This window comes from Anolis carolinensis, chromosome 3 (assembly GCF_035594765.1).
Source record: "Anolis carolinensis isolate JA03-04 chromosome 3, rAnoCar3.1.pri, whole genome shotgun sequence".
Taxonomy (NCBI): Eukaryota; Metazoa; Chordata; class Lepidosauria; order Squamata; family Dactyloidae; genus Anolis; species Anolis carolinensis.
This window is the reverse complement of record NC_085843.1, coordinates 187,557,063-187,579,864: the sequence shown is the minus strand read 5'-3', so window position 1 is coordinate 187,579,864 and position 22,802 is coordinate 187,557,063. Positions and strand designations below refer to the sequence as shown.

The window sequence follows — 22,802 nt, the reverse complement described above, 5'->3', positions numbered from 1 at the left end:
TCCAGGACCACCCGCAATAAGTGAAAATCCACGAAGTAGGGATGCTATATATTTATACATTCTTTTAGTAATTATACAATATTTTAAATCTTTATCAACCAATTGTGTGTTGATAAATCGCCTCCTTCTCTTCCTGTTGCTGCTTGGGCTTCTCCTTCCTCCCTTCCTTAGCCTGTAAATTGTAATTTTTTAATGATTTATAATATTCTTTTAGAGTTTACTGAAAAACCGCGAAACAGCAAATCCGCAAAAAGCGAATTGCGAAGTAGTGAGGGAACACTGTATTCCTAAAACACCAATTTTATTTTTCCTTTGAATTTTACATGTTTCATTGAAGCAGAGAACTGGAAAAAAACAGGTTCCATAGGTTAGCTTGTACAAACAATATGCTACGTCTCTGTCAAAGTCATAAAGCAGGACAATATCAGAGGAGGGAAAAGAATGTGATCTCTTAGTTTCCTCCCAATTGTCATTTCCTTCCTCTGGTCTGTTTCTGTTATATTCATGTAGCTGCTGAATAATTCGAAGTTGTGTTTTTGTCTAATGTTTTAGAAATGTGTTTCTTGCCATTGTATATTTGACATGACAGCTATGCAAACCAAGGGCCCTTCCACACAGCCCTATATCCCAGAATATCAAGGCAGAAAATCCCACAATATTTGCTTTGAACTTGGTTATCTGTGTTTACACTGCCGTATATTCCACTTCAAAGCAGAAAAATGTGGGATTTTATTCAGCTGTGTGGAAGGGGTCCAAAAGGTGTTTGTGATTCTTCCAGAAGTCATTCTATGTATTTTTAAAGTCTAACAGTTTGCCTTGTTGGTGCTTGCAGTGCAAATTTGAAAAAAAAAAAGGTGAGCAAAATATGTATTTGTTTATGAATGCCTGCAGCACCAGTTACATACATTTACAAGTTGCACAATTAACACCAACATATCTCATTTTTCCACCCAATGTAGGAGTATTTTATACAGCACTGCTCCTGTGGTGCTGCCAGTGTTTTGCTCAGCTCATACCGAGAAATGAAGAATTATTTTCCTGGGTGGAGCAGACTGAACAGCCTACTTATTCAGAACGGAAATATATCTGACCTCTCTGTTATTCCAGAAATAGGAGGAATTAGTGAAAAAATCAAGCAAAGGTGAGTTGCTGCTTTTTAACCACAACTTTAATTTAAAAGGCTCATTATGAAATAGGTGTTTTTATGACCACTTGGAGCCATAAACCTTGGACTGCTGGACCAGAGTTTCTGAGACGTGCAAATTCCATCTCTGATATATAGTAAGGTAAAGGTTTCCCCTGACGTTAAGTCCAGTCGTGACCGACTCTGGGAGTTAGTGCTCATCTCCATTTCTAAGCCGAAGAGCCGGCGTTGTCCATAGACACCTCTAAGTTCATGTGGCTGGCATGACTGCATGGAGCGCCGTTACCTTCCCGCTGGAGCTGTACCTATTGATCTACTCACATTTGCATGTTTTCGAACTGCTAGGTTGGCATGACATACATAGCAGCCTTTTAAAGAATGTACCTCTTAGAAAATAAGAAGTACGGTACTTACATCCTTTGTTTTTAAGTGCAGTTTATCATTTTAAAATCACAAATTCCCTAAGAATCATATCATAATCAGAACAGTGAAACAGGATGAAAATACTGAATGCACTTTGATAGTTTTGTAGGCTAAATATTCTTCCAAATTAATCACTGTGAGCTGGTTATCTCCACTCACCTACCAAAATCTATGATGGACAAATGGTTCCAATATTCTGGGATTACAATATTACGAAATGCCTAACTGGGCAATGCTGGGTATATACGCTGGTATAAGTTAAAATAAACACATACGCAGGTGGAACCTGGCTTCCCGCCTGAGCCTAAAACAGCTTTGAAGTGAGTCCCGTCAAAATTGCCTCTGTATTGCTCAGATGGTGTGGGGCTCTTTTTCAGTAGAAAATATTCATTCAGCAGGAGAAAGAAGTCAGAAAACACACAACACTGGTTTCCACGATCTAAGCTAATTATACACATTTGTTATTGTCAGTCATTGGGATGTAGAGGACAGCATTTGAAGAATTTGATTTATCAAAAATGTCAGTGCTTATGGTTTCTATTTTTAACTTGTTTTAACTTGTTAAATTCTTTTTTTCTGCTTACATTATTTTTCTTGTTTTATATTGGTTTAATTTGCTGAAATTGATCGTACATGTACACCATCCTGAGATTTTGTGACATGGAATTGGCTATAAATATTTTAATTAATAAACTTATGCTTGCAAATGCAACCAACAAGTTTCTGGCCAACATTTCCTGTCCATTCTGTGTTGCTATTAGCACTGTTAGGCACAAAAGTCCATATTTTTCTCAGTTCGGAGGGACTTTTCAAAAATGAAACGACTGACAGTGGAAACAGATCATGTTATTTGCACATGCACTTGCACATATATTGTTGTGCAGGGGACTCAAGGCGACTTTACACGTAGGCAATTATTTGATGCTTTAAAACAATGTACAATTAAAATAAACATTTTAAAATAGAATTGTAATATATATTAAAACATTTAAAACAATACCTTCACTATTAATCATGCTATCCACAATCATAGTCAAGAAGGCTATGAATTCCTTCTTGTCTTTCTTCAGTATGGGATTTTATCAGGTCTCAGATTCCTTTCTGAAATAATTGAACGTGTGCTTCTGACTTCCATTTGGATGAGCAGCTGCTTAAATGTACAGATTTTGCATCTTGTTATTTAAATTTGAGACTCAGAGAAACTACGATTGTCAATAATCATCAAACAATCCTGCAAAATGTGTTGTCAAAGGCTTTCATGGCCAGAGTCACCGGATTGTTGTGAGTTTTCCAGGTTGTATGGCCATGTTCTAGAAGCATTCTCTCCTGATGTTTCACCCACATATACGGCAGGCATCTTCAGAGGTGTGAGGTCTGTTGGAAACTAGGCCAGTGGGGTTTATATATCTGTGGAATGTCCAGGGTGGAGGAAAGAACTCTTGTCTCCAAAAATAGGGGAATTCCAGACAGGAAACAACCAGAGCCAGATAACACCTCTCAAGAAAGGATTTCCCCAGGCAGGAAACAGCCAGACCTTGAAGCTGCAAGGCTATTCAATGCTACTCAAGCTGGCCAATTGCAACATTCACACTTGCCTCAAGCAGACAACAGTTCTTCTGCAGATATATAAACCCCCCTTGCCCAGTTTCCAACAGACCTCACGATCTCTGAGGATGCCTGCCATAGATGTGGGCGAAATGTCAGGAGAGAATTCTTCTGGAACATGGCCATACAGTCTGGAAAACTCACAGCAACTAAGTGATTCTGGCCATGAAAGCCTTTGATGACACAATGTACCTAACCGTTTATACAGGTTGTATGGCTATTTAACTATATTAAAATACAGTGGTTCATACCACTGCTTGGCCATGAAAACCACTGAGTGACCTTGGCAGGTTTTATTCAAGACCTTGGCACACCCTCTCTGAGCGAGAATTGCCAAGAAAAAAATGGTGATAAATTCACCTGAGGATCACCATAGGTTGGAAATGACTTGGAGACACACAACACTAGCAACGTAAATGACAGCAGACCAAATCTACGGGCAGCATTCTTATATCACGTGCAGCCCCTTTTATCTTCTGAGCAAAAAGATTTAAAATGTTTCTTTGACCATGAAAAGTACCGTCTTCCTCACTCCAAGATCAGTCCGCCAACTCTCCCATGTTTTATTTTTAAACATGAAAAAAACTAGTCCAAGGTTCAGTTCGCCCTGATAGTGTTAACCAAATATTTTCACTAAGTACTTTGTTTTATTGTGTGTTTTTGTTTCAGAGAGGATCGTGTTTCAGAGATGACATGTGAAGATCATGATGCTAAAACCTGTAAGGCATTGTTATAATGCAGCCCCTGATGGTGCAGTGGGTTAAACCCTTGTGCCGGCAGGACTGCTGACTGACAGGTCAGCGGTTTGAGAGCAGAAGAGCTCCCTCTGTCAGCTCCAGCTCCCTATGTGGGGACATGAGAGAAGCCTCCTACAAGAATGGTAAAACATCAAACATCTGGGCATCCCCAGGACAATGTCCTTGCAGATGGCCAATTCTCTCACACCAGAAGTGACGTGCAGTTTCTCAAGTTGCTCCTGACATGAAAAAAATTATTATAATACTAGCTGTGCCCGGCCACGTGTTGTTGTGGTGTTGTCTGGTGGTGTTGGTGAGAACTCGTTGAGGTAGTGGTGGTATTGAATATCTGTTGTATGGTTGCCTTTATGTTTAGTATGCATTTGGTTGTTTGTGTACTGTGATAGAGGGGGTGTATGTCCCTGTGTAGTATTGTATAGTATTTATACGCTGTCCATGTGTTGTGAATGCTTGGATTTTGTGCTGCTGCATAATAGAAAGGGTTGGGCTGGATGGCCCTTAGGGGTCTCTCCAAACTCTTGGATTCTATGCTTCTATTATTATCATCATAATCATCATCATCATCATCATCATCTTCATCATCATCATTATGTAGAGGCTGGATGGCCATCTGTCAGGAGGGCTTGGATTGTGTCCTCCTGCATGGTAGAAGGAAGTTGATTGAAATGATCCTTAGGGATCACTCCAAACCTTAGGATTGTATGATGATGTTGTTGTTATTATTATTATTATTATTAGTAGTAGTAGTATTAGTATTGAGAGGCTGGGTGGCCATCTGTTGGGAGTGCTTGGATTGTGTCCTGCATGGCAGAATTAGGTTGGACTGGACGGCCTTTAGGGGTGTCTCCTAACTGTGTGATGCTATGATTCGAATTGGATTATTACTGTGCAGATCTTGGATGGCCATCTGTCAGGAGTGCTTGTCATCCTGCATGGTAGAAGGAAGTTGAACTGGATGATCCTTAGGGGTGTCTCCTAACCTTAGGATTGTATGATATTCTTATTGTTCTTCCTCTTCTTCTTCTTCTTCTTCCTCCTCCTCCTCCTCCTCCTCCTCCTCCTCCTCCTTCTTCTTCTTCTTCTTCTTATTGAGAGGCTGGGTGGCCATCTGTTGGGCGTGCTTGGATTGTGTCCTCTATGTCAGAATTGGGTTGGACTGGATTACCACAGTAATTATTTCATATTACAGTAGAATCTCACTTATCCAACATTCGCTTATCCAGTGTTCTGGATTATCCAACGCAATCTGCCTTTTAGTAGTCAATGTTTTTGTAGTCAATGTTTTAAATTCATTGTGATATTTTGGTGCTAAATTTTTAAATACAGTAATTACAACATAGCATTATTGAGCATTGAACTTCTTTTTCTGTCAAATTTGTTGCATAACATGATGTTTGGTGCTTAATTTGTATAATCATTACCTAATTTGATGTTTAATCGGCTTTTCCTGAATCCCTTCTTATTATCCAACATATTCACTTATCCAACGTTCTGCCGGCCTGTTTATGTTGGATAAGTGAGACTACTGTGTATTTATAACCTTATATTATCTGCTTAGAACTGGATTATTTGAGGCCCCTTCTACACAACTGAAGTGAATTATCTGACAGTGTGGACTCAAGATAATCCAGTTCAAAGCAGATAATATAAGATTATAAATGGGTAATATAGCTATGTGGAAGGGCCTTGAGTCTACACTGCCATATAATCCTGTTAAAATCAGATAATCTGTATATTATAGGCAGTGTGGAAGAGGCCTGAGGCCTAACTGTGCCTGTCCCCTGGGCTGAGTAGGTTGCTAGGAGACCAAGTGGGCAGAGTTTAGCCTTGTAACTGGCAGCAATTGGATAAAAAACAATTATTCCTTTTCCTCTAATTAGGACTTTATTTTTCTTTTCTTTTTGTTGTATGAACGTAGAGGCATGGATGAGGGGTTGTGTTGCCAAGTTTAGTGTTTCTGGGATGTGTAGTTTTGTTGTTTTGTCCTAGGACGAATTTTTTTTATCCTTTTATATATATAGACTAGCTGTGCCCGGCCACGCGTTGCTGTGTCTTAGTCTGGTGGTGTTGGTCAGTCTGCATTAGGTTGTATTTATGCTGTGAGCTCCACCCTTCTTTATGCTCACATTAGTAGTAGTATTTGAAGTCTGTTACCTTCTTCAATTTTTGTGTTGATTGATAATTGCTTGAGATCCCTGTTGTCTTTGGTTTGTTGTTAGTTGTAATGTCTGATTCTGCTGAGTGCGGTTTATATTTTTATTGTGGTACAATAGTCTTTTTTTTGTTTTGCCTGTGAAAGTGTTTATTATTATTGTTGTTGTAGTGATTATGAAGGTTGGATAAGTTAGATGCTACTGTATTGTTTTTTGGAGGCCCAGTGTAGCACTGACTGGCCTCTCAGCCTCAGTGCCTGGCTGTTTCTTGCCTGTGATGGTGTTGATTCTTATTGTTGTTGTTGTTGTCATTGTTATTATTGTAATAGTTTTTTTGGAGGCCAAGTGTGAATGTAGGGATTGGGGAGGTGGATGAGTTGTGTTGTCAAATTTTGTATTTGTTATAGTCACAATGCGTTGTTGTGAGTTTTGTGGGTCCGGATTGTGGTTTTGTGGTGTGGTTGTGTTGTTACAACCGGGAGGCAAGGTTTTTGCATTGTGTTGTCAAGTTTTATATTTCTGGGGCATTTAGTTGTGTGCCAAGTTTCGTATTTCTGGGGCGTTTAGTTGTGTTGTTATAGTCACGATGCATTGTTGTGAGTTTTATGGGTCCGGATTGTGGTTTTGTGGTGTGGTTGTGTTGTTACAACCTGGAGGGAAGGCTTTTGCGTTGTGTTGTCAAGTTTCGTATTTCTGGGGCGTTTAGTTGTGTTGTTATAGTCATGATGCGTTGTTGTGAGTTTTGTGGGTCCTGTGTGGTTTTGTGGTGTGGTTGTGTTGTTACAACTGGGAGGCAAGGCTTTTGCATTGTGTTGCCAAGTTTTGTATTTCTGGGGCGTTTAGTTGTGTTGTTATCGCATGATGCGTTGTTGTGAGTTTTGTGGGTCTGGATTGTGGTTTTGTGGTGTGGTTGTGTTGTTGTAACCTGGAGGCAAGCCTTTTGCATTGTGTTGCCAAATTTCGTATTTCTGGGATGTTTAGTTTTGTTGTTATAGTCACTGCGCAAACAACTTTATCATTTTATATATATAGATTGGACATGATCTGGAAAAAAAGGATGTTGTTCTCCCACCTCCCCTCCCCACCAATTTCACTTGTATGTATTTATGAATTTAAACTATACCTGTATATAGTTAATACATTGCTTTTAAAGCAGCTTTTAAAAACTATTCTAGGGCGGTAGATTGTATTAGTTGTATTGAATACTAAGAAACAGGACCACTATAATGTTAAGGTAAAAGGTAAAGGTTTCCCCTGACGTTAAGTCCAGTCGTGACCGACTCTGGGGGTTGGTGCTCATCTCCATTTCTAAGCCGAAGAGCTGGCGTTGTCCATAGACACCTCCAAGGTCATGTGGCCGGCATGACTGCATGGAGCGCTGTTACCTTCCCGCCTGAGCGGTACCTATTGATCTACTCACATTGGCATGTTTTCGAACTGCTAGGTTGGCAGGAGCTGGGGCTAACAGCGGGCACTCATTCCGCTCCCGGGATTTGAACCTGGCACCTTTTGGTCCGCAAGTTCAGCAGCTCAGCGCTTTAATGCACTGTGCCACCAGGGGCCCCACTATAATGTTGTTTGTCATAATTCTTTTTTACTTTACACTAATGCTTTAAAAATAATTTTAAAGCTGTATAGCCAAGAGCTCTTCATTTATCTAACATCGACATCTTTGGACTTGGGATTTGTTCATTTTTAAGAGCAATGGAACTTGCTTCCTTCTTAGTTACACCTTCACTTTGGTCTTATTTTGCACCAACACCTTGACAATTGTTCAAAAACAAAGATAATGAATAGAATGTTACTCGTGCAGAGGGGGAAACATGCAGGATGTTAAATGGATATGTATGTTATGGATAACAACTTCCACAATTTTTACCATTGGGCAGGGGTTATTGGTGTTGTACTCCAAATGTCTGAGGGTCAGAGACTCCCCATACCACAACTACTGTACATTAAGGAAGAGAAAACTGTTCCTTCAAAGCAAAGGTGGACAGGGGTGTCAAGCTCATTTTAATCGAGGGCCGCATCAGTCTTATGGGTTCCTTCAAAGAGCCATTGAATCCATGGACAGAGAATCCGTGGATACAGAGAGTTCCTTGGACCACAAGAAGATCCAACAGGAAATAATGCCCGGCTGCTCACTGGAGGTAGGATATTAGAGGAAAAGATGAAGTATTTTGGCCACATTATGAGAAGACAGGAAAGCTTGGAAAAGATCATGATGCTGGGGAAACTGGAAGGAAAAAGGAAGAGAGGCCGTCCAAGGGCGAGATGGATGGATGGTATCCTTGAAGAGACTGGCTTGACCTTGAAGGAACTGGGGGCTCTGGCGTGGACTGGTCTATGAGGTCACCAAGAGCTGGAAATGACTGAACGAATAAAGAAGAAGAAGAAGAAGAGAGCCAACTATAATTTTTTTACATTGTGGTTGGTGCTGTTAGTATATATTCATTTTGGGTCCCTGGATGTTACTGAATGTCAACTCGCATAACTTTTGCTTATCTGCCATGTGGACTGGAGATAATGGGAATTGCAACACATGAGCACTTGTGGCTCTGAGGCTAGGAAAGGGTTGAAGGACATTTTATAACCGGACACCATATCCACAGTTTTGTATCTAAGTCCTGACTAAACAGAACAAACTGCAGACTTGTAGGGGTGTGTGAAACAGCAGAAATCAATTGTTTTTGTTTCAAATGATTCTGGGACAGCTTGTGGTATTGATTGATCAATCATTAGATGCATAGGCATTTGGATTTTTTTTCTTTGCAGATTGCAGGGTGAATTGGCCAGTTCATTGAAAACTGCTAACCTAGTTTCTTGGCAGAAAGCACCAAGTGGTCAGTGGTTATAATGCATGCTTCTTTGGTGCCAAGGATGTAGTGAAATGTAACTGGGAGGTTCTGGAAGACAAACATAGTTGCTAAATATGCTGAAAGCCATGCTTCAAAGGTACTTTATTTTGAAATGTGGCATGTTGCATGTACAGGGTTAGTTACAAACATGAAGCTAAGTCATCTCAGTGATGGATCTGCTGGTATGTAGAGAGAGGGGAGTAAGATGGTGGAAGAAGTTTGAGCATGCCAGGCCTGGACAAGAGGAATGGGTTCCACTTAACCAGGATGCAGCTAGACTGCTGGCGCTTAGAAAAAGGGGGCACACTAGCATTTAGGAAACGGCTAGTGTGCCAACAGATGAGAAACCTCTAGTTTGAATTGATCATCCTTAAGCGACGAAGGTGAAGAAATTTTGTCTAAATAGGAATGTAGTGGAAATAGTCCATATGGTAAAACATGGGCTAAGGTTGGAAAGGCATGCACCAAACACCTGCAGAGGAACAATTTAAGTCTTTTCATTTCTATCTTCTGAACAAGCAGGTTAGTAACTGAAGTGTTATTTTCAGAAAAGACATCTGAAGAACTGATAGTCATGAGAAAGAATGAAGTTATTGACCTTGCTGACAAATTCAAAACAAACAAAATTCCAGTTTCAGCTAGTATATGAGAATTCTTAAATTGCCGATTTTATAACTAAAGTAATATATAAGATTAACCGGTTTCAAAAGTCTGGAAAATGACCAATGTACTATCAATGTTTAGAAAGGAAATTCGACAATTATTTAAGGTCTGTTATGGGTAGTTTTTCTTTTTTGGTAGAGTTACAAGCTTGCTAGATGACGACAATGCCATGGATGTAGCATATCTCATTTCAGTGAGGCCTTTGACAAGGTTCTCCATGACATTTTCAAATGGAAACTAATACAATGTGGGTTAGACAAGGCTACCGTTAGGTGGATTGGGAATTGTTTACCTGGCCAAATCCAAAGGATGCATTTGAATTGGCCCCTCTTCATCCTGGAGAGAAGTTACCAGTGGGTGTCATAGGGGTCTATCCTGGGCCCAGTGATGTTCAAAATATTTTTTAATGTCTTGGATGATAGAATAGAAGACATTCTTACCTAATTTTCAGATGTCAATGAATTGGAAGGGATAAGTAATACCCCAGAGGATAGAATCAGAATAGCCATTGACTGTAACAGATTAGAGATCTGGGTAAAACTAACAAAATCAATTTCAACAGGGAGAAATATACAGTACTACACTTTGACAATAAAAATGAAATGCACTGATATAATATAGGCGACATCTAGCTTGAAAATGTAAAATGGATCTAGGAGTCTCAGTAGACCACAAGCTGAACATCAGTCAACAGTGTGATGCGATAACTAAAAAAAGCCATTTTGATTTTAAGCAGCATCAATAAGAGTACAGTGTCAAGATTAAGGGAATTCATAGTCCCACTCTATTCTGCTTTGGCAAGACTTCACCTGGGCACCACAATTTAAGAAGGATATTGACAAGCTGGAACGTGTCCAGAGAAGGGTGAGCAAAATGATCAAATGTTTGGAGACCAAGTCCTGTGAAATGATAGTACAAAGATGTGTTTTTGGTAGTATATTTTAACCTCTGGAAAAATCAGACTTTCAAAGATCTCCAATTCTGTGAGGTCATGCTGGACCTCACCAGTGTACATCTCTAGTTGCGAATATTAATTTTTTAAAAGCATATATGGCCGCCTTTCTCATTTAAAAAGTTGTATCATTGTACCTTGTGAGTAATATTAAAGACAGGAAAGTTTGCCTTGTAAGAATGTTTTATTAAAAATTATTGTGCATTACTTCACTTAAATATGTGAAATCATCGTACAGTTAGAGCTCTTGCTATATACTAAATTGAACACTATTGTGAAAAGTTAATGTAGAAATGCAAACGTTTCATGCTAGATTGAGGTAGAGAGTAACTGAGGTGATTTCAGCTGTCCAAATTTAATAGGAGCCTGAAATTCAGTTGTACACACTTTGTATGCACTAAGTCCTTAGTTTAATACCAGGCGAAGTTTGAGGAAGACTCTTCTCTAATTAACAGACATTTGAGGTGTCTGCTGTCCCCATTTTATTAATTGGGATCTCCTAGGACCCATGAACTCTTTGATCCAGTTTAGGTAATGGTAAAGATCATGGGCACTGGAGTTCAGCTCCATATGGGCAACAGTTTCTCAGTCCTGAACCAGATTATATTGAGCTAGACAGAACAATGATCCAATTCTGCATCTTCATATGCTGCTCAGCAAGTTAAAAGATACAGCTAAATTTAGAAGCTAATCCACGCAAATCACTGTTCTTTTCCATAGTCCAAATCTGTAAGGTTAAAGATCAATGTAGCAATTTAGTAACAGGATGGCAAAAGGATAATTGTCAATCAACTTTACCTATACATAAGAAGTCAAAAAGAACACAGAGGCACAAATAACAAAATATATATGTGTTGATGTATAATACATATTTATAGGCCTCTATCACTGAATTTGGATTTAGGCAAGTATCAAAAACATACATCTGAAATAGTAAGTAGTCACATGTTCATGCTGAGTTCCTGCACAGAGAAGACCTACTGAGGAAGTCTGCTTATAATTCAAAGAGATATTGACAACACCGGCATTGTGCTGGTGATCGTAATGGGAGCCAATAAATGCTATACTAACAGTCATGTTGATCAGATCCCAGAGTTAATGCACCTGCACATTTCTGCATGATTAATATGTGTATATATCACAGTGCCACGTCTGGCTATAATTACAATTCAGGAAGTCAGACCTAATGGAAACTAGACAACACCCACCAATCATTCCTGAACTAGAGAGAGGACTCCAATTTTTGAAAATAGAGCATTTGCCGATTCTTCTAAATGGAATGGGCACTGCTTTAGGGTCCCATATTACAAATTGTATCTACTGTAGAAAATGTTTGACACTGTTCTCTGTGTTTATCAACAAAATTCCAGGTTTTTCTTCACTACTCATTGTCTCAACCATTTTAATTTACATGTTACTCTGAAACCTTACATACTTTGCAGTTGCACTACACTAACATTAATGTAATTGTTCAGAGATATCAGATCTCCAAAATAAATTTGGGTTGAAAGAACAGGGTGAGCACCGAGTGGAATAGAAATGGAGGAACCATCAGCTGTGGGCTGCGAGACATTACAAGTTCATGGCAGGGAGGCAAGAATTCCAAGCCTTGCTAGCAAGAAACCGCTTAGAAAGTTAGATTAATTGTTCGTATGAAGAATTGTGGGCAAGACTGGTAGTTCTTTAGCAGTCACCTTACAGTACCACTTTCCATCCTGGCATTCTTGGGTAACTTTTTAAAATGATTCTGAATTAAATTTTAAAGGAGATGTAGCTCTACCTATGGGATATTATCACCATCTAAGCCAGGCATGGGCAAACTTTAGTCCTCCAGGTTTTTGGAACTTCAATTTCCACTATTGGAGTTGAAATATAAAACACCTGGAAGGATGAAGTTTGCCCATGCCTGACCAAAACTCTAATATAATAAACCCATCACAAACTGGCAAAAAACCAGTTATCTTCAGCCACAGGTCAAGTAGCTGCTGAGACAGGGCAAACTTAGAACCAGCCAGTCCCATGCATATTCTGCCTAATCATGACACAAAGAGAAAACAGTCTGGACTGATCTACAAAGATACCACTCCAAAAAAATCTGAAGATTATCCTCCTACTGCAAATAGTTTTATGTTACTTTCTAGCTATTATATATTTCTCAAAAACAACACGTACACAGACTTTACAGTAAGGCCATACCATTTTAGTAGCTATCACAGTATATTGGTAGCCATCATTTTCACAAATCAATATCTCTGCAAAGCACAACATTCATCATATGTATCGTAGGGGAGTAAGTGCAGAAATATTAGTAATGGGGAAATTACTGTGTCAGATTGCTGAAGCAGCTAGGAGTGGCCTTGATATTAATCCCCTGTAAAATGAGTAAAAAAAAGAACATCCAGAAAAGATAGGTTCTACAGGAGAAGATTTCAGCCAAGGGCAGCCACTGCAGCTCCTAGGAGTTCCCACATAACTCTATTCAAGAATGCTTTTTTATAACAAATTCTGTAAAATCCAGAAAGTCAGTGACGCATGATCCTATTTCTTGCATGGAAGAGCCATATGTTTTACAAAAAAAGTCTCATTGCATAATGTCCTTTCATCGTTTCTCCAGTTTTTTGTACTTTGCTTCTGCAAAAGATAAGATAAAATGCACATCCATTAGTGCAACCAAAATATTTAACTGGTGAAATCACCTTCAGTTATGCCTGAGCCCCAGTGCCCCATGATTCCTGGGAGGATTTTCATGTTCTGCAGAAAATACGCATCCCCGTGTTTAGCTAAGCCATTCTAGTTTCAAAACATATTTTGGGCAGAAAACAAAACACTGTAACAAAATGGTAAAACCAAGAGCCCATTACCACCAAACAGATTGTAGCTTCAATGTTAACTGACATCTTTCTATTTATAGAAAACTATAAAGAACATTGGATAAGCAAATATGTTGAATAATAAGGAGGGATTAAGGAAAAACCTATTAAACATCAAATTAGGTTGATTTTACAAATTGAGCACCAAAACACCATGTTATACAACAAATTTGACAGAAAAAGTAGTTCAATACGAAATAATGCTATGCAGCAATTACTCTATTCACGAATTTATCACCAAAATATCACGATTTATTGAAAACATCGACTACAAAAATGCATTGGATAATCCAGAATGTTGGATAAGCGAGTGTTGGATAACTGAACTCTACTGTATTACATCATGGAGCTTGACTGGACAGATACAGTACTAAATCGTACTAAATTTTACCCTCCTATATCAGTCCTGCCCTGTACTTCTTTTGGAAGTCTTAGCTGGACAGCCTGAACACTCATTATGTATTCGATCAGTGGTTCTCAACCTGTGAGTCCCCAGATATTTTTGGCCTTCAACTCCCAGAAATTCTAACAGCTGATAAACTGGCTTGGATTTCTGGGAGTTGTAGGCCAAAACACCCACAGGGACCCACAGGTTGAGAACCACTGTATTAGATGCTTGTGAAAATTGTTGCCATAAGAGGACAAGTGGAAAGGAATTAGATAAATACCTACCAAGTTTCTTTGAATATGCATCCAGTTTGTAAGCTGCCTGTTCCAAAGCTGCCACTTGTTCTTCAATTAGATTGATTTGCTCCAGATATGGCTGAAGTCCAGCATCTTGGAGAAAGGATGAGGAAGAAAAACATCAAAAAACAATTATTGACTCGCTGATGGTGAACAACTTCTATAATTTCTTCATCATTAGGTGTGAAATGAGAGGGATAGAAGATATGATATCTATCAAGCCACTAAAAAATTAATATGAAACTATAAGCATGCCTTGTACCATCTTATACCACTAATCCACATTTTCTGCTGTGATGGACAATGCTTCTCTTACTTAAGGTGCTGAAGTTTAAAGCTGAAAGTTTAACACGAATGACTACAACTCCTTCCCATTAAATAAAATTTAAATTTTAAGATTAAAACTTTAAAGAAATCCATTCATAACAACACTTTTGGGTTCTAAATAGATTAATATCTGTATTTATTTTCAAAACTACATATAGGTCCTGGTATTAGCCCCACTATCCTCGTGGTGTGCAATTTAGTTACTAAATGTGTGGCACACCACCACATGAACCCCATGTAATCATTTTTACAAGCTCCACAGAAATTCCAGACTCAACAGAGAACTCCGTATCAATGTCAATGGTTCATGCAATGATACTTTCCAAATCATGCAACATCACATTTCCCAGTCATAGATCTATCTCACAATTTACAAGAACCTCAAATGAGAATCCATTCATAGCAAATATATTCATAACAAGTATTATAGTATTGATCTATTAGTATACTACTGATCTAAGGGATATGGAGGTGGGTAAGAGCTGGAGAGGACAGGCAAATGCAGTGTTTCACTTTGGACTGATTTTGGAAGAAATCACAGGAACCCAGTTAGGAGTAATCAGTTTACAAAGGCTACAACTGAATGATATGGTATGCATATGCAAGCAATAACTACACACATGGCAAGAGTTTCTTCTAAAATGGTTGGAGAATCTGTAGCCCTCTAGATGTTGCTGGACATCTCTATTCTAGTAAAGCTAACAGGTCATGAGAAGCCCAACATAACCTGGAGGGCCACAGATTTCCTGCCAGTTATAAAAGATCACAATATGTCTCATGAACAAAGTGGCCTTTCCACTGCCACCTTGCTGTTTGTACAGTCCTTCCACTGGTTTTACACATTGTGGATTTTGCCCCTTATAGAAACACTTTCTGTGACTGTACTAACAAGTCAATACTAGAATTAAAACATAATCTTGATTTGAATATCTCTCTTCTACTTACATTTCTGATTCAAATCTTTCAGATTTCGACTTATATTTATTGCAATATCTTTCATTTCAAGGTACTTCAAACTAGTCAATTTGTTCATATTTTCCAACAGCTTGTAGTCTTCACTAGTGGCTTGGAGAAAACAAGGAAAAGAGACACGGAAATGTTATTGCTTTTTAAAATGTAAATTACTTATTGTACACAATTTTAATCTCAGTTACATTTATATGAAGCCACCCAAAATTCTCATTATTTTCTCATGTACATTACTTTCACCTTTGTGGGATTTAGGGGCACAGGACTCCTGCAAAAGTGGGAAAACCGCAAGTATTGTAAGCCACTCCAAAAACACCAGCCCACTAATTTTCCCACCTTGCCATCGGGTTGCCTCAGCCATATTTTAACCCCCTGCAAGCCCCACTGATCTCCTCAACCCATTCCACTTCCTCCCATTGTCCTTTCAACAATGCCAGCCTGATTTAAAGCCCTTTTCAAGATCATAGATTGCTTTGTACTAATCCTCTTCCTCCTTGTCTTCCAAAAACAACAAGCCAGATTTAAAACCTTTTTCCAGCCCATCAACTTCTTTTGGAAAGGTAAAATCTGGCTCCTGCAAATGTTATAAACATGGAATTTGAACTGAATTACTTGGAATTAAGTCCCACAGGACACAATGAGACTTAATTATGAGAATTAATGTGTGTTAAACTTAATGTGAACTTACCAGTCAGTTCACCTGTCAGATAAACTGCCATTTTGTTGAACATATCCTTACAAAGCTCATTGATATCTGCTTCTGCTGGTTCTGTAGCTTCTTCTGCTGTTTCAACAGCAGGATCATCTATTAAGATTTACAAGCAGAGAAAAAAACATTGGCTTTTACCAACATCGACATTGAGCTATTTATGCAGGAAATGAATTCATTCCCCCCCCCCCCCCCAAATGTCTTTAACATTGGCTTGGCATTGAAACATACTTGGTGATAACTTAGCCCAAGTAACACTTGCTCAGAATTTGAGTAAGGCAATTACAAACCTCTTCTGAACAAATTCCACCTGAACATTGGGAAGAACTGTCTGATCACGAGAGCTGTTCCAACAGTAGAACTTTCTGCCTCAGAGTCTGTTGGAAGCTCCTCCCTTGGAGGCTTTTAAACAGGGGCTGGGTGGTCATCTGTCAGGGAGGCTTTGATTGTGCCTTTCCTGCATGGCAGGAGGTTGGGTTGCATGGCCCATGTGGTCTCTTCCAATTCTATGATTTTATGATTCTAATATAATAATTTATTTATTTATTTATATCACTTTTACCCCGCCTTTCTCTCCGAGGAGACTCAAAGCGGCTTACAGTAAATAGGCAAAAATTCAATGCCTAAAAACAATGTAAAAACAACAATTCATATAAAACAATCTACAAAACAAAAGTTCATATAAAACAGGTACCATTACAAAATAAAATCACATTATATAAAATTTTAAGAATGTCCAAGATTAAAATCCATTCATCCAGAATCCTCAAGTCTTCGTACAGGTCATGTAAAGTCCATGTTCTTATTCATTAAAAGCTTGTGTGCACAGCCATGTCTTTAAGGCTTTCCTGAAGCTTAGGAGAGTTGGTATCTGCTGTATGTTGCTGGGGAGGGTGTTCCACAGCCGAGGAGCCACCACCGAGAAGGCCCTGTCCCTCGTTCCCACCAGCCTTACCTGCGAGGCTGGTGGGACCGAGAGAAGGGCCTCCCCTGATGATCTAAGAGTTCTAGAAGGCTCATAGGGGGAAATATGTTCAGACAGGTAAGATGGGCCAGAACCATTTAGGGCTTTGTAGGTCAAAACCAGCACTTTGAATTGGGCTCGGTAGCATATCGGCAGCCAGTGGAGCTGGCTCAGCATGGGAGTAGTATGCTTCCTGTAAGCCACTCCTGTTATTAGTCTGGCTGCCGCCCGTTGTACTAGTTGGAGCTTCCGAGCCGTCTTCAAAGGCAGCCCCACATAGAGCGCATTGCAGTAGTCCAAACGAGCTGTAACCAGAGCGTGGACCACCGTGGCCAAGTCAGACCTCCCAAGGAACGGGCGCAGCTGGCGCACAAGGCGGAGTTGTGCAAAGGCTCCCCTGGCCACCGCCGAGACCTGGGGCTCCAGGCTCAGCGATGAGTCCAGGAGAACCCCCAGACTGCGAACCTGTGTCTTCAAGGGGAGTGCGACCCCATCCAACACAGGCTGTAACCCTATTCCCTGTTCAGCCCTGCGACTGACCAGGAGGACCTCTGTCTTGTCTGGATTAAGTTTCAATTTGTTCGCCCTCATCCAGTCCGACACAGCGGTTCAGGACCTAAACAGCCTCCTTAGTGACAGGTGGGAAGGAGTGACAGAGCTGGACATCATCTGCATACAGATGACACCTCACCCCGAAACTCCGGATGATCTCTCCCAGCGGCTTCATGTATATGTTAAACAACATGGGGGACAGTATTGACCCCTGCGGGACCCCACAAGTCAATGGTTGTGGGGCCGAGCAGGTGTCCCCCAATAATAATAACAATAACAGCTCCAGGGCTTTCTAGATGACATCAACTACCTAGATCAGTCACAGGCTGGTTTCAGGCCTGGTCACGGCACCGAGACAGCCTTGGTCGCCTTGGTGGATGACCTCCGTAGAGAGCTGGACAGGGGGAGTGTGACCCTGTTGGTTCTCTTAGACATCTCAGTGGCTTTCGATACCATCGATCATGGTATCCTTCTGGGACGACTCTCTGGGATGGGTCTCGGGGGCACGGTTTTGTCGTGGCTCCGATCCTTCCTGGAGGGTCGATCCCTGATGGTGAAGCTGGGAGATGACTGCTCGGACCCCTGGCCTTTGAGCTGTGGGGTCCCGCAAGGCTCTACTCTGTCTCCCATGCTCTTTAACATCTACATGAAACCGCTGGGAGAGGTCATCCGGAGTTTTGGAGTTGGGTGTCACCTCTATGCAGATGACGCACAACTCTACTACTCCTTTCCACCTAATTCCAAGGAGGCCTCTCGGGTGCTGGACGAGTGCCTGGCCGCTGTGTCTATCTGGATGAGGAGGAACAAGCTGAAGATCAATCCCGACAAGACAGAGGTCCTCCTGGTCGATTGTAATCCTGACCGGGGTATAGGGTGGCAACCTGTGCTGGACGGGGTTACACTCCCCCTGAAGCCACAGGTCCGCAGTCTGGGAGTCCTCTTGGATTCATCGCTTACGCTTGAGGCTCAGGCGTCGGCGGTGTCTGGGAGGGCCTTCGCACAATTGAGACTCGTGCGCCAACTGCGACCGTACCTCGCGAAGGCTGATCTGGCCGGGGTGGTCCATGCCTTAGTCACCTCCAGACTGGACTACTGTAATGCGCTCTACGTGGGGCTGCCCTTGAAAACGGCTCGGAATTTCCAACTAGTCCAACGAGCGGCAGCCAGGATGTTAACTGGGGCCCCTTACAGAGAGAGGTCAACCCTCCTGTTTGTGATGACTCATGGGCATTGTAGTCCCATTCCTAGTGCTGTTGTGACTGACGAAGAGGAGAACTTGGGTTTTCCTCCATTTCAGCCAGAAAGGGAACCATTTCAGCCAGAAATTGAGCCTTTGCACCTGCAGGAGGTTTGTCTTCCAGAAATCTCCCAAACAAGCCCGGAGTCGAGTTCTCCCCCTTTTTCGCGCCGTAATTACATTCTCCAGCAGAAAGGAGTGCAACAGGCTAATCGCAGGAGTTTGAGAATAGCAGCAAAGCATTCAGATGATTAAGCCTGTTCCCATGAGAAATTTTAGGGAGTCATACATCTGGACACAGAGATTGACTTTCGTTTCTGGTTCCCCAGAGAAGTGTTCTCTGGTGGGGAAAACAAGGCCTATTTAGGTTCCTTGCTCCCGGAGGGATCTTGCGGAGTCAATTCGTCAGCAACTGGAGTAGTGTGTGTGGACAGCTACTCCGCTTCCAAGCCTTTGTTCCTGATTCAAGCCTTCGTTTTCCAGCCTTGTTCTTCCACGGATTTTGCCTTGCTTTCCAAGACCCAGCCTTGCCTTGTTTCCCGGATTTTGCCAAGTAAACACCACGGATCTTGTTCTTGTTCCTCGTTCCTTGCTGTCTTGTATTCAAGCCTTGTTTTTCCGAGAGTCAAGTTATTTCCTAGCCTCGTTCAAGTTCTTGGACTAAAGGACCTTGTCATCTCCCCTCACTTTGCCTGGCAAAGTGAGTGTTTCGGTTATTGGATTACAACTTTGGACCTTAATATTTCATATTGGACATTGTTTCTTTGGACTAATTTTGACCTTTCCTGAAAGGTCTAATTCTGGACTATTTTCTACACTTGTTTTTATTAACTTTATATACTCCTTCAATAAAGATATTAGATAGATTCTGGCCTCTGTGTATGGTTATTGGTGCCCTGCAGCCGGGTCGTGACACTGTTCAAGGAGCTCCACTGGCTGCCATTTATTTTCCGAGCCCAATTTAAGGTGCAGGTGCTTACCTACAAAGCCCTGAACGGTTTGGGACCATCCTACCTCCGTGACCGCATCTCCGTCTACGAACCCATGCGTTCACTTCGGTCATCTGGAGAGGCCCTGCTCGCGATCCCGCCTGCGTCGCAAGCGCGGTTGGTGGGGACACGAGACAGGGCCTTCTCCGTGGTGGCCCCCCGACTCTGGAACACCCTCCCCAAGGATCTCAGACAGGCCCCTACATTGGCAGTCTTCAGAAAGAACTTGAAGACCTGGCTGTTCCAATGTGCCTTCCCAGATTAATAGGAAATCTCCAATACCAAGTCCTATAAGCAGTTTATTAGAACTTAGATTGCATATCGCACCCTGCACTTGCCCTATAAGCCTTATATTTCACCTGTCACATCAGCACTTTAAATCTTGTACCCATTACTCTGGCCCGGCACAGTTTTATTGTGTTTTAGCGTATTGTTTACTGCTTGTTGTTTATACTGTTTTGTTTTAATTTGCCTTTTGTTTTGTATTGTTATATTGTGTGTTGAGGCCTTGGCCTTTGTAAGCCGCATCGAGTCCTTCGGGAGATGCTAGCGGGGTACAAATAAAGTTTAATAATAATAATAATAATAATAATAACAACAACAATGGGTTGCTGTGAGTTTTCCGGGCTGTATGGCCATGTTCCAGAAGCATTCTCTCCTGATATTTTGGCCACATCCATGGCAGGCATTTTCAGAGGTTGTGAGGTCTGCAGGAAACTGGGCAAGGGAGGTTTATATATCTATGGAATGTCCAGGTGGGAGAAAGAACTCTTGTCTGTTTCAAGTAAGTGTGAATGTTGCAATAGGCCAACTTGATTACCATTAAATGGCCTTGTAGCTTCAAAGCCTGGCTGTTTCTTGCCTGAGGGAATCCTTTGTTGGGAGGTGTTAGCTGGCCCTGATTGTTTCTTGTCTGGAATTCCCCTGTTTTCAGAGTGTTGTTCTTTATTTACTGTCCTGATTTTGGAGTTTTTTAAGTACTGGTAGCCAGATTTTGTTCATTTTCATGGTTTTCTCCTTTCTGTTGAAATTGTCCACATGACTGTGAATTTCAAAGGCTTCTCTGTGTAGTCTGACATGGTGGTTTGTTAAGAGTGATCCAGCATTTCTGTGTTCTCAAATAATATGCTGAGTCCAGGTTGGTTCATCAAGTGCTCTGCTATGGCTGACTTCTCTGGCTGAATTAGTCTGCAATGCTTTTCACGTTCCTTGATTCGTGTTTGAGCAATACTGTGTTTGGTGGTCCCTATGTAGACTTGGATTCCCCCAAGCAGGAAGCAGCCAGACTTTGAAGCTGCAAGGCCATTCAGTGCTAATCAAGGTGGGCAATTGCAACATTCACATCAGCCTCAAGCAGACAAAAGTTCTTTCTCCCACCCTAGACATTATTCCACAGATATATAAACCTCACTTGCCTAGTTTCCAACAGACCTCACAACCTCTGGGGATGCCTGCCATAGATGTGGGGGAAATGTCAGGAGAAAACGCTTCTGGAACATGGCCATACAGCCCAGAAAACTCACAGCAACCCAGTGATTTCGGCCGTGAAAGCCTTCAACAACACAATAAAAACAATCCCAGCAGATTATAAAGAGCAATCAAAGGTGCTATTTTGAAAACTTCTTCCTTAATTTGGTTAAGAAATTCAAATTGTTATTATTAATTCTACACTTCAAAGAGTTGGCTTCTAATGATTTAAGACGTTTTTATCCCGCTTTTCTCCGCAAGTGGACGCAAGGTGGCCTACAACATATAAAACATACAATAAGGTAAAGGTTTCCCCTGATGTTAAGTCCAGTCATGACTGACTCTGGGAGTTGGTACTCATCTCCATTTCTAAGCCGAAGAACCAGCGTTGTCCATAGACATCTCCAAGGTCATGTGGCTGGCATGACTGCATGGAGCGCCGTTACCTTCCCGCCGGAGCGGTACCTATTGATCTACTCATATTGGCATGTTTTCGAACTGCTAGGTTGGCAGGAGCTGGGGCTAACAGTGGGCGCTCATTCCGCTCCTGGGATTTGAACCTGGGACCTTTTGGTCTGCAAGTTCAGCAGCTCAGCGCTTTAACATACTGTGCCACCAGGGGCCCCTATACAATACCGAAGTTAAAACATAGCTTTAGAGTGAGCATCCCACTTCAAATCCCGTGGTTGCCTCCTGGAGTTTGCAGTTTAAGGCCAGAGAGGTCCTGGGCCTCCCTAAACTACAAAGCCCAGAATTCTGCAGGAAGAGGCAATCGCAGAATTTAAAAGGAAATGCATACTTTAAGCCTACTTTTAATCAGCCAGTGACCCGAATCGGCCTGAGCTGGGCCCTTGAGAAAAGAGCGGCCTGGAGGTTTCTCCCTCCTTCTTCCAATTACAGTAGAGTCTCACTTATCCAACATAAACGGGCCGGCAGAACATTGGATAAGCGAATATGTTGGATAATAAGGAGGGATTAAGGAAAAGCCTATTAAACATCAAATTAGGTTATGATTTTACAAATGAAGCACCAAAACATCATGTTCAACAAGAAATTTGACAGAAAAAGTAGTTCAATACGCAGTAATGCTATGTAGTAATTACTGTATTTATGAATTTAGCACCAAAATATCACGATATATTGAAAACATTGACTACAAAAATGCGTTGGATAATCCAGAACGTAGGATAAGCGAGGCTTGGATAAGTGAGACTACTGTACAAAAAATGGGATGCTGAAGAGAGGAGAGAAGGCATGAGCAAGTCCCTAAATGCCCCTCTTCCTCAGCTAGAAAGGGAAAGATAAATAGCCCCCCAAAAGTTCCCTCCTTCCCTCCACCTTACGTTTGACGGCCTGTTGGAGTCCTTCTTCAGCAGCCGGAGCAGCAGCAGTCGCCTTTGCAGTCTCCATGATACAGCCCTTCCTCCCGCGCATGCGCAACTACTTCCTCACACAACTTCCTTCCTCCAATACCGTCC

At 41.3% G+C, this 22,802-nt stretch overlaps 2 protein-coding genes across 2 annotated transcripts in view; one reads left to right on the top strand and one right to left on the bottom strand.

Moving 5' to 3' along the window:
- Nucleotides 1-10,736, top strand: part of LOC103280420 (uncharacterized) — a 23,779-nt gene extending 13,043 nt beyond the window's left edge. Inside the window, exons 4-5 of the mRNA XM_008119389.3 lie at nt 960-1,141; nt 3,842-10,736. Coding sequence (XP_008117596.2) covers nt 960-1,141; nt 3,842-3,908 — 249 coding nt within the window. The 3' untranslated portion in view covers nt 3,909-10,736. The remainder of the gene's footprint in view (nt 1-959; nt 1,142-3,841) is intronic.
- Nucleotides 10,722-22,802, bottom strand: bloc1s2 (biogenesis of lysosomal organelles complex 1 subunit 2). The gene is made up of 5 exons (XM_003226539.4): nt 22,668-22,802; nt 16,095-16,211; nt 15,383-15,502; nt 14,099-14,203; nt 10,722-13,187 (listed from the first exon to the last, which is right to left on the bottom strand). The coding sequence occupies exons 1-5, from the start codon at nt 22,756-22,758 to the stop codon at nt 13,156-13,158; spliced, it is 465 nt and encodes a 154-aa protein (XP_003226587.1). The 5' UTR covers nt 22,759-22,802; the 3' UTR covers nt 10,722-13,155.

Bases quoted from the DNA above. Each gene is read 5' to 3' on its own strand.
- bloc1s2 (XM_003226539.4), bottom strand. From the start codon at position 22,758: ATGCGCGGGAGGAAGGGCTGTATCATGGAGACTGCAAAGGCGACTGCT. The intron at 16,212-22,667 runs GTAAGGTGGAGG...AAATCTTAATAG, and splicing joins ACTCCAACAGGCCGTCAAAC to ATGATCCTGCTGTTGAAACA. The intron at 13,188-14,098 runs GTAGGTATTTAT...TATCTTTTGCAG, and splicing joins TGCATATTCAAAGAAACTTG to AAGCAAAGTACAAAAAACTG.